The sequence below is a fragment of the Macadamia integrifolia genome, chromosome 8, assembly GCF_013358625.1.
Source record: "Macadamia integrifolia cultivar HAES 741 chromosome 8, SCU_Mint_v3, whole genome shotgun sequence".
NCBI classification, from domain to species: Eukaryota; Viridiplantae; Streptophyta; class Magnoliopsida; order Proteales; family Proteaceae; genus Macadamia; species Macadamia integrifolia.
In genome coordinates this window covers 2,269,121-2,280,541 of record NC_056564.1, presented here as the reverse complement: position 1 = coordinate 2,280,541, position 11,421 = coordinate 2,269,121, and the positions used below count along the sequence as shown (strand labels likewise).

At 37.6% G+C, this 11,421-nt stretch overlaps 2 protein-coding genes and 1 long non-coding RNA gene across 3 annotated transcripts in view; all 3 read left to right on the top strand.

The window, feature by feature from the left end:
- LOC122086148 (50S ribosomal protein L27-like) overlaps positions 1-2,140 on the top strand; it is a 4,499-nt gene extending 2,359 nt beyond the window's left edge. Inside the window, exons 2-4 of the mRNA XM_042654865.1 lie at positions 1,311-1,418; positions 1,510-1,634; positions 1,727-2,140. Of these exons, the coding sequence (XP_042510799.1) occupies positions 1,328-1,418; positions 1,510-1,634; positions 1,727-1,960 (450 nt within the window). The 5' untranslated portion in view covers positions 1,311-1,327 and the 3' untranslated portion in view covers positions 1,961-2,140. The remainder of the gene's footprint in view (positions 1-1,310; positions 1,419-1,509; positions 1,635-1,726) is intronic.
- A 1,955-nt stretch (positions 2,141-4,095) lies between these two features.
- Positions 4,096-4,895, top strand: LOC122085843 (60S ribosomal protein L12). The gene has a single exon (XM_042654441.1). It carries the CDS (start codon positions 4,195-4,197, stop codon positions 4,693-4,695), a length of 501 nt encoding a protein of 166 aa, XP_042510375.1. The 5' UTR covers positions 4,096-4,194; the 3' UTR covers positions 4,696-4,895.
- Positions 4,896-5,472: 577 nt separating this feature from the next.
- On the top strand, positions 5,473-6,994 carry LOC122085591. Its single transcript, XR_006142165.1, has 2 exons — positions 5,473-5,999; positions 6,737-6,994. It is a non-coding gene; the product is annotated as an uncharacterized LOC122085591 (long non-coding RNA).
- Positions 6,995-11,421: the final 4,427 nt, after the last annotated feature.

The window sequence follows — 11,421 nt, the reverse complement described above, 5'->3', positions numbered from 1 at the left end:
CCCAAAAAAAAAAGAAGAAAAAAGAAAAAAGAAAAAGAAAAAGAAGTTAGTTTCTTTCTGTTGATTTATGTGACTTGTATAGTGATTTGATCTATGTTTCTTGATAAATTAGACAATTATATAACATATTGAATCTGAGAATGAAAGCATGAGACAGTTTTCTTCTGTGTATGTGGAGTCTTTCTGTAGTGGGGAGCAGAAAAAAGTGGATTTTGGTGTTTATCTGAAAAAAGTTATTGCTTTTTTATGACTGTATATAATATACACTGTGTTCGTAAGGTTATGTATAGATATCTTCTGATTCAGTTCAGAAAAATCAGATTGGATATGGGTCCAAATACATGGATCCAGGTCAATCTGGACCTTGATTTGCTAGTGTAAATTCCGTTGCCCGGGGAAGGGGGGTGGGGGAGGTGGTGTACTGGCTGTGAAATTTGTCTTTATGTCCATTTCTTTGTTTAGAGGTGCAATGGTAAAAGTCTTGCGACCATCTCTGATCCACCTGTGCGAGACTTCACAAAAAATGGGACTTGCACCGAGTTATGGCCTCTTAAGGTTCATATACCCACTTCTTATTACGGATTGTATTTCTTTATTTGAGATTCTTTCTGCAGTCTGACTCTGTTCTTGAATTTTCAAAATCATAATTGTTTTTCAGATCCAGGTAAAAACCGTTTAACCAGAACCATTTACAAACTGTTTAATCGGAACTGGTTATTAGGTTTGTTTCAATTTGGGATAGTGCAACCGTTTATTATTAAACAGGTTGGTTCTGGTTTCTTCCATAATACCTTGAACCGAACCGGAACCAGAACCAGAACCAGAACCGAATTAGTCAACTAGAATACAACCAATTTCTTTTCTAATCTTCCCAACAGGCTGATAGGACCCAATCTTTTCTTATCGATACTCTAACAAAGATATTTGTGCTTTTTTCTTATCTGCTGCAACATATAATTGCAACACCACAACTGTCAGTCTGTCACCCAAGGTTTTCTGTCTCCAAATGATCTATTATATTGTGGACCATCCAAAGCTTTTAGAATGAATTACAAAGATAATAATTAGTGCTCTTTTGATTTATTGAATTATACTGATTTTATTGCAATAAGATGAAGTGCCTCCAGCAATCGCACATTCATACATAAAACTGGTTTTTTAACATCTAAAGATGGCATCACTTGCTGGTCTGCTGCACTTTGCTAGTTAGCTTTTCATTTAGAAATGGACAAATGGTGATGTTTTTTTCTTTTCCTTTTCCCTGGTTCCTGATATATTTGATCCATTTGATTTTCATTGATTCTTTTCAGGCTTTTCTACTTGAAAAATGAATATCATGAATCTTGCGACAACATTGTGCAGACGAGCTAACCTCAAAGAGTTGGTGACACATGTTCCTGTGTACAGTGGCCTACATGGTTAACCCCTAATCTTCAGTGGAAATGGTGTATATTTATTTATTTATTTTCTTGGCTTCAACCAATTTGTGGTTCTTATCTGAGGTTTTAGATGCTTCTGGAGGAGGATCGAGCTTCATTAGCAGGCGCTGGGCCACGAAAAAGACTGCTGGATCTACTAAGAATGGACGAGACTCAAAACCCAAGAATCTCGGAGTGAAGAAATTTGGAGGGGAGGTATTTGCAATTCAGACCAGAAAATTTTCAAATCCTGAGTTCTGTTTTGAACTTGTTCTTATGAAGGTCAATGTTGATTGTCTACCATGCAGAGGGTGATACCTGGGAACATCATAGTTCGTCAGCGAGGCACTCGTTTCCATCCTGGTAATTATGTTGGGATGGGAAAGGATCACACTCTTTATGCTCTGAAAGAAGGGTGTGTCAAATTTGAACTTCACAAGTTGAGTGGTCGCAAGTGGGTGCATGTTGAACCCAAGGAAGGCCATGTTCTTCACGCTGTCTACTCAGATGCTGCTGCCTCTGAGTTAAAGACAACTGCTTAAAGTCATATTATGTTGAGATTGCCATTGGACAGTGGATGCATTGCTTGTGAGTTGTGTCCCTTCTTCTTCATCTTTGTGGGCCCTCACCATAGAGCCTTTTGTTTAGATACAGTTTCCTCATGATGTCTCAGTTCTGGATGTGCAAAATATTGAAATAATAGGTAGCTCAATTTTGGTGTTTGTTCCTATTGTCACAGTTGCTACTCTGCTTAATTTGCCTCTTCCCAAAAATTGCTAACCTTGCGGCTTCTATGATCTGACCATCCCAGCACATGTCAAATAAAAGTTTATTTTCACTTCCGTTGTGGTGTCTGTTGCCTATAGGATTCACAGCCTGTGATGCATCACCTTCATTAACACAGGAAAAAGAAATCCTTATTCAGTCAAATGCAGAATTCTCGGGATAAAGTAAATTTCCCAGAAAATGTAAAGACTCCCACATTGTATATAGGGTCTTGACACCGAGATTAAGATAAAATTCCTTTTTCTTTTGTAATTGTATCTGATTCAGATGGATTGTACCAGATATCTTCCAATTTGATAAACCTCACTTTAGACTATTTTTGCCACATTAAATTGTTGATGATATGGCCATTTAACCATGGGAAAAGTACAAATAATCCTCTTCTCATATTCTGACGAATTTACATTCTAATATCTGAAGAAGATCCTCATCCTCAACCCAAATTTGAGACCAAAAGGCCTAAACTAGTTGAACGATGCCACATCAACAAGCATCCACTTCAATAAGCCTAAATAGGGAGAAATCTATGAATGGTTCTACATAGGGGTGTCAATTCCAAGCCTGCACCAGTAGCCCCAATTGAGCCCGACACATTTATGGCCAAACTTGGACAGGTCCGATTAATAAACGTGTTGGGCCTAAGCTCTGCCCGTTTATAAATAGGTAATATACCATGCAAGGGGTAAGCCCGATGGGCCTCCTGACCAGCCCGGTCTGTTTACAAGCCCGACAACACGTTTAGCCTAACCGTTTATATAGGTATTTTGATCTTTTTGGGATAGAATAGGATATATATATTGATATGTTTTATCATTTATTAATTGTAATTGTGTTTAATATATTTTCAAAATTGTTGATGATTTAACAAAATAAATTAAAGAATCTTAAATTCAAAAAAAGTTAAGACCGTTTAAGGTTTTATTGGTACATTACCCAGTTTAGGGCCAGATTATAGCCCAATTAAGAGAAGCCTGATTAAAGCACATAACTCGATCGAGACCAACATGACACCGACTAAGACCGACTCATTCCTTAAATAGATGGGTCGTGGTCTGAGAACATAGGCCTGTCAAACCCGATTAGGCCCGATCGAGATCAGCCTGAACCAACCGATTGACAGCCCTAGTTCTACATACTGTTTAAATTCAATTATATGTTGTTACCAAAAAAAAATTAAAAATTCAATTAATATGTTGGCCATATCATCAACTATTTATCCATGTATTTCTAATACGCTATGAAATTTGTAAAAATAAATAAATAAAGGGGATTGTTTGAATAACAGTGATCATTGAAAATCCAAGGATATAGGCCTACATACATGAGATGGGGGTGAGATCTTAAAAAGGGATTATCGAGTGTATGAGGCTCCACCATTGCGAGATCTAGAGTGGTTCATAATGTATGCAGTCTTACTCGCATCACAAGGAGATTGTATCTTGACTCAAACACATGACCACTCGGTTGCAATAGAACAATCTTACCATTATGTCAAGATCTAAGAAAGTCATAATTGAGATGAGACCTTATTGGGATATTTGGGTGTAACTATAAAGTCCTAAAAATACTAGAAGTGGGACGTTACTTCAAAATTTATTTGAAATAGATATTAGAAGTTAATTAGAAAAAAAATATATAAAAATAAAAATAATAATAAAGGGAAAAAATTGGTGAATCGATTGAGATTTGCTCGCCAAATTTTCATATGCCTTACCACAAAAAATGAAAAGAAAAAAAAGAGAGAGAATATAACTAAATGGGTCAATTGGGCTTCGCATTTTTTCAATGGGTCAAAGAGCCCAAAAGATCAGCAACCCGCCTCCAAGGCCCAGACCTAGGCCCACCCTACTGATTGCCATCCCAGCAAAACCCTACTTTTATAAAAACCCTAGGGCAAAAACACATATTTCTCTTGCTCGCAGTCGCAAAGTATTTCCATTATCAGAGTCCTCCTTGCCGATTGCGCCGGAACCCTCACTCTTGTTCTACCATGCCTCCAAAGTTCGATCCTTCCCAGGTCGTCGATGTCTATGTCAGAGTTACAGGAGGTGAGGTTGGTGCGGCGAGTTCTCTCGCTCCCAAGATCGGTCCTCTCGGTCTCTCTCCCAAGAAGATCGGAGAAGACATTGCCAAAGAAACCGCCAAGGACTGGAAGGGCCTTCGAGTGACGGTGAAGCTCACCGTCCAGAATCGACAGGCTAAGGTCTCCGTCGTCCCATCGGCGGCTGCTCTTGTCATCAAGGCTCTGAAGGAGCCTGAGCGTGATCGGAAGAAGACCAAGAACATCAAACACTCCGGTAACATCTCTCTCGATGATGTAATTGAAATTGCCAAAGTAATGAAGCCCAGATCCATGGCAAAGGAACTGAGCGGTACTGTTAAGGAGATCCTCGGTACATGCGTCTCGGTCGGTTGCACGGTCGATGGTAAGGACCCTAAGGATCTGCAGCAGGAGATCACAGATGGTGACGTTGAGATTCCTCAGGATTAAGATGATTTCCAGTGAGGGACAAGTTCGCTCCATACCTTTTTTTGTTAATCTATGTTCGGTTTGGATGTCAAGGATTTTTTTACTTTCCCTTCTTAGTGTAACCTCAAGTTAGTGAGTTTTGAGAACAATTGATTACATATGTAGTTTTGGATTATATTTTGGATCATACATCGAGCGTCAACTTGTCTTTTTTTCTTTAATATTCTCAGTTTCAATGCTTATTTTTTTTAGTTCCCCCATTTAATGAATGTGTGATGAATCTATGGTATTGTTCGAAGAATATGAAATGCAAATGTAGTCGTAATTCTGTTTTGAATTCAAATTTATTGCTTAATAATTGCATTTGACCGTTTTCATAGCCTGTCGATTGAATGTACCTATAATATTTGCATCTGAACAATTCACTTGAACCTTCAGACTTGTTAATTGATTGCTCAATCAAATATTCTTTGGATTTTGGGCTGGTCTGTATCTCTCTCATTAGTTAGCTTTTTAAATTGAATTGTTTCCTTTATTTTATTTGGGATTTTGTGTTTGTACCTTCTGTGAATTAGACAATCGTTGATGCTTTGGTTTTAGTTGGAGTTGCATTTGTCTTAATTAGAGATCTAGTTCTCATGAAGAACTAGTTGGCAAGTGGCTGAGTAAATAGCCTTCCTCTCAGATCGTTACTCGATTATGGTTTGCTTTTTTTTTTTTCCCACTGGGTAAACGGGTAATTGGATTATCTTTTTTTATTTTATTTTATTATTATTATTTTTTCTCTTGTCTTTCTATGATATCAGTTTTCCTAATCAGAAATAGATCTGATGGTCAGAGTTGCACTTGTACATAGTTTGTTTTCCCTATTTTTAGTTCTTGGGATGCTCCTGAGGTGTTCTTGTGATTCTCAGGTCATTAAATGTTGTTTGTGCTAATCTTTATTTGGAGTGTTTATTTTCCTTCTATTTAGTTCTTGGGATGTTCCTGGGCTGTCCTTGTGATTCTCAGGTCATTAAAGTTTGTTTGTTCTAATCTTTATTTGGAGTAAAAGATATTTTGGTAATAAAGATTTATACTCAGGTTTATTTGATAGTGTGTTTACTGAGTGTCCGCATAATGTGTGGCAGTTAGGTGGAGCCACTGGTGTGTAGTTAGTGAAGATGCAAATGATTTTGCACAGTTAAGATAATACAATACCTTTTCCATTCTTGGCTTTGTGACATACACTTTTTGTTTCACCGTGACAGCATTATATCAGTGTTATTGGCCTCCAGATCCCAGCTTCTGGTGCCAATTGATCAGTGAAGTACCCATGTGATTGTGTAAGGCCTTGCCTTGAGATTGTTGATGTGTATTGATATTTCTATCATCCTGTATAATGTTGCTCTTGCCAATGCTTTTTTCTACTTCTTTGTCCCATCATGGCTTGCTTGATTGTTGAGTGGACAGGAATTAGCACATGGGGTTATTAATGTCTTTATGACGCCCCAGGCGTGTTCATCTTGTCGGACTTCATATATCCGGCAAATAGTTTTACGTTGACTCCTCCTGGCCCTTGGGTAGTCTTTGTCTAGGGATGGTGTTAGGGCAGGCTTTGCCAGGCCTGTTTGTACCATGGCACCTCCCTATCAGTGAGGCTTATAATTGATGATAGGTGGGGGTTGGTTTGGTGTGTAAAATCTCTGGGGGATTCTGTGCTTTGCTTCAACTGGCCTTTTGGATGATTCTTATTTTGTATACTTGTCATGTCCATTGTATGGTTTATGGAATCGGAATTAAGTTGGGTTGATGGTGGATATTAAGGAATTTTGCTTGGTATTGTGAAATCCATGGTCTTTTAGGAAGTTTTAGCATTTGTTCTTTACTATACTTTTGGTTGGCCTTTTAATTGATTAGGATTTTGAAATAGTAAAATATTATTTACATTTGTACATGTCAAATCTTTGAATAAGTTGAATCAGAACGCAGTTTTTTACTTTGTTGCTTTTCTGAGAAGTAATTTTTATAATTTTGCTGTGTGCTTATTTCTTTGCTTATGTTACTTTGGTGGCTTCTGTAGCTGGAGAGATCTTGACTATTCATGGATTGCAACAGTGTAACCAATAATATTGAGAGTGAAGCCCATTTCCTTATTGTTCATGGTTTGAAATCTTTTAATGCGATATGTCAAGAACTTTTGCAACCTCTTTCTTGCTTTGCACCCAACCATATTAGTGCCCAGGTGCCTTCTCCTTTCTTGTAAGCATCCCTAAGCCCTCTTCCCTCGAATTATTGTTGTGATTGATAGGTTGTTAATTGATCAACTGTTGCACGATCACCCTTGAATTTGTTTCATTGTCCTCACCTAGGTTTTGGACTTGCTCAACCCTTTTATCTGATCTATTTTGACATTTATGCGGCCATGAATGTGAAACATGGGTACTGGCCTACACTTGCAATATATGGTTATATCGCAGTTCTGCATGGCAAAAGCTTTGTATGCATCTTTTCAAGAATTTCTGAAATGAAAGCTGAATATGGATTGGGTATTTATTTTAGAAATTTTGTACTAGTCTAGTGATTTATCTATGAAATTCTTAAGATGTATATTTAGAAGTTGCTCAGTATTGTTGGAAATAGGGGTTGCTGTCTTGTCTTGTCTTGTCTTGGACAGGTTTGAGGCTTTAGGTTTAAGTTGATTTGTTGTTTTTTTATTGCACACTAGGTCATTTGACTATATGCATGTCCAGGCGCCATATACTTGGAAGAATAATATATCATAATTTTATTGCAATCCAATGAAGAATCCTACTATAGGTAGGAACTTCAGGAACTAGAAATCTATACCTGTACTGAAGGAGTTGAAAATCGAACCAGCAACTTCCAAGAGTAATAGAAACTAGGTAATGATAAAAGTCAACAGAGATCTGATATCAGAATTAGGAAACAGTTACAAAAACTAGGACTCTTTAGAAATCAACTGTTCTTTGTTCTTTTTTTTTTTTTTTTGTTGTTGTAAGGATTGTTTTATTCAATAGCAAAGAATAGTTGGATCTGAACAAAAATAATAGAGATTGTTCAGCATCAAATCTTGATAGGTATTCTGAAATCATATTTGAAGAATCAGTTCTACGATCAAAGGTTTTGAGGAAGTGTGGTGCAGATGGGATTTTTGGAAACTAATTGGAAACGTTAGTTTCGATTGTTACATGGATTTACCTTTTTAAAAGGGTAATTTACAATGCCACCCCATGCGGGTGGATACTTGGTATTAGATAGAAATGGTAATTCAATAATTTCTTTGTCAGTCTTATTTTGAGGAATTAGTCATTTCAACAGTGTTTGATGGTTATTAGGGTATCCTAAGTACGAACGAGTTGGATGTTGGGGTTCTTGTTAGTCCAGATCCCAATAAGGAAAGGAATTTCTAACGAAATTTTCAAAAATGAATAGAAAAGATTGGGTTTTGAACACTTTCTGAAATCAGAACTTGGAATTGATTAGCAAGAGTATGAAAGAACCAATAGAGTAACTAAATTAGAAAGAAAACCAAGGACAAAATACATGCGCAGGATGACTGATAAGATCTGAAGATAAGAAGAGGGATATGAATTTCAAGATTCAACCCTTAAAAAGTAGATAGATAGGAGTCATCATTGTTCAACCTGCACATGATGTGTACCCCTATAAACGTGTGTCAAAATCAAATCCTCAGTGGTGAGCGGTGAATGGATTAGGTCCCAGATTCTTATAGACCTAATCCATCATAATTAAACATTTAATCACAAATAGCTAAAGAAATGGGAGTATTAACCTTTTTCTGGGAGGGTGCAAGGGAAGGTGGGAGAGCTGGAGAAGGACCAAGAGCCTGGGCAATTATGATTTGGTAGAGAGAAGGTATATTGAGGCCCCAAAGTTACCTAAAACTACTCGCAGGTCGCAGGTAGCCCTTCATGGGTGGCTATACATATAACATGTTTACGCTCTAATAAGTGATCATACACTTTATAAATTATCGATATATTGTTGATGGTGGCTCTGATACCATATTATGTGGTCCTTAAATTTAAGTTATTAGGACAGGAAAAACCCAAATTTTTATCACATAATAGCAATCCATGTGAGATGTAACCATTTCAGTGATTTAGTTCCTTTAATGTGAGTTGTTAGCCGGCTACTAGGGCTGCAAGCGGGGTAGGTTGGGTCAGGTTCTTGGAAACCCTGGCATAAATAATGTTTCCTGGGCCTTGCGTATTCTAGCTTTATCCATCTGAGCCAAGCCCAGGCTCGGCTTGAAATCCCAACTTGGGGCCAGTCTTTGTCGATTGGAACCCAAATTCTATGACTGGATATGGCTATCATAACTTAGCAATTAATTCTGTCTTTTTTTTTTTTGGTAAAGCAATTAATTCTGTCATGCAACAACTGAGCCCCAAGTGCACTCGCAACAAATCGGGCTGAGGTGGGCTGAGTTTGATGACTCAACCTTAAACTAGCCTGGTCCTACAACAGATTGGGGTATCTTTCTTACCTCAATTTGGAATTTAGAAGTCTCTCTCCAAGCCTAGGAATAATCCTGCAGGGCAACCTCATGCCTGGACTTTTGGGGCCTACTGTAACCGTTGTCTTGAGGCCCATCGTCAAAATAGGATCGGTTCCAGTTGTTTCTGTATTAGAATTGACCGATCTTAATCCATCCCCCTCCTCCATTCAGCTCGGTTCGATTCTATATGGGAAATCCATATAAGTCTGAAATACATCAATTCCAGGTTGACTCATCCAGGACGATTTCCACTCAAACAGACCAATCTTGATCCCGATTCCAAGTATCTAAACACTGCTAAAATATCAGGTGGCCAGGGGAAGCTTCCCCGAATCTTTGCCATGACAAAAATTTAGATTGTTGTGGCCCTTGTGGGTCAAATCTTGATAGAATACCAACAAAGGTTTTAGTGCACGGTATTGGATTGTGCAGTGGTCACCTTCAAAACTTTAGTGCGCGGTATTGGATTGTGCAGTGGTCACCTTCAAAACTAATACAGTAACAATATATATCGTCATGGATTGACCTCTATCGAACTGATATCGATACCTAGAGGCTAGAGTCACGATCCAAAACCTCCAAAACCTCAGCCTTTCTTCCAACCTTCCAACCACACTTAGTAAAACAAAGAGGCCGATGTGATTGAAAATGATAGAATAGAATCCTTTAGGCTGTGTTTGGGAGTCAAGAAAAGAAAAAAGAATTTACAAAAGAGAAGCAATGGTAAGAAAATAAAAAAAAATATATTTGTTTTGCTGCTAATAGCAGAAAATAATTCTTTTTTTCTTGTGTTTTAGGTTAGACTTTTTTTTTTTTCAACAACAGAAGAAAAATTAATTGTTCTTAAGATGAATTTTAAAATTCAAAAAAAAAAAAAAAAAAAAAAAAAATCTTCTCTTAATTCAAAACATATCAAATATAATGAAAATTTTTTAAACAGAACAATAGTATCAGTTTTTAACGTTTTTTCTTTTCTTCTCTTAGCTACCAAACACGCCGATTGCTTGGTTAAATTCTCATATGAATGAGTCAGCCCTAGGTGAACATTGTATTTCCTTCCAACCTAGGAAGCTGGAAAATATACAAATCTCATGGACACATGGCAAAGATGCAGAGACTGCTCAGAAACATCAAAAAAATGCTGGTTTCCATAGAGGTTAAAAACTGGAAAACAACGTTTTCCCTCTGAAGAAGAAGCTAATAATAGATTAGATATGTGTTTAGATCGGTTGGTTTTCTATTTGTCCACTTGGCTTTGCCTTATACCGTTAATGGCTCCTCCTTCATTCTCCAGTTGCATGTCAATTGCCAACCACCCTTAATTAATTCCCTATAAATGGGAAACTCAGGTTTCTTTGGCTTCCCGTGACCGTCTGCCTCTCTCCTCCAATCCATCCACCAGAAAGGTTTCCCGTTTCCTACTTCCCTTTATTTCAAAAGGGTGAGAAAGGCCTCTTAGTTAAATATTATTCCATCTCTTCATCTTCTCTTAATTAAGATCTCTCTTTCTCCTCCTCCACCAGAGATAAGGAAGGGAAGAAGAGAGTTGAGGTGGTCGATCGTGACTCGTGACTTCAATTAATGGCAAGGGTAAGCGTCAGGTTTTTTCAGTCTTGGATGGAGGTTGTTCCAGACCTTGTTATCTCTCCTCAGAAATCTTCAAACTCTCCATCCTTAGAAACAATCTTTGAAGAAGGCAAAGAAGGTGGAGAAGATTACGACGACGATGATGACTCTTAATGAATGTGGATCATCTTTTAGCTAGCTAGCTCTTGCCTGATTTTCTTCTTTAATTTTTCTTTTGGTTGGAAGTTTGGAGGATATATCTACCATGCAGAGCTGCACAAGAAAGCGAGTTTTGCCTCTTAACTAAGGGTCCGTTTGATAACGTTTCTTCCGTTTCTATTTCAAGAAACGGCAGAAACATAAATTTTCGTTTCTAGAAACAGAAACGGAATTGAAGGTATTTGATAAGTCATGTTTTTAGAAGTCGATAATAACCAGTGAAAAAATGGCCACAAGTTGTTTCCAGAAACGGCGAAACAAGTTGTGGGTCGTTTCTTGAATCATAAATAAGTAGAAATTTCTATTTCTATTTCTGAAAATAAGTGAAACGAAACAGTTTTATCAAAAGCTTTTTGCTCTGTTTCTGGAAACAGAAACGACAGAAACGCGTTTCTTGAAACGTTATCAAACAAGCCCTAAATCTTAGTTGGTAGTGC

What these genes read in the sequence shown, in the direction of transcription:
- LOC122085843 (XM_042654441.1), top strand. Translation starts at nt 4,195, where the DNA reads ATGCCTCCAAAGTTCGATCCTTCCCAGGTCGTCGATGTCTATGTCAGA.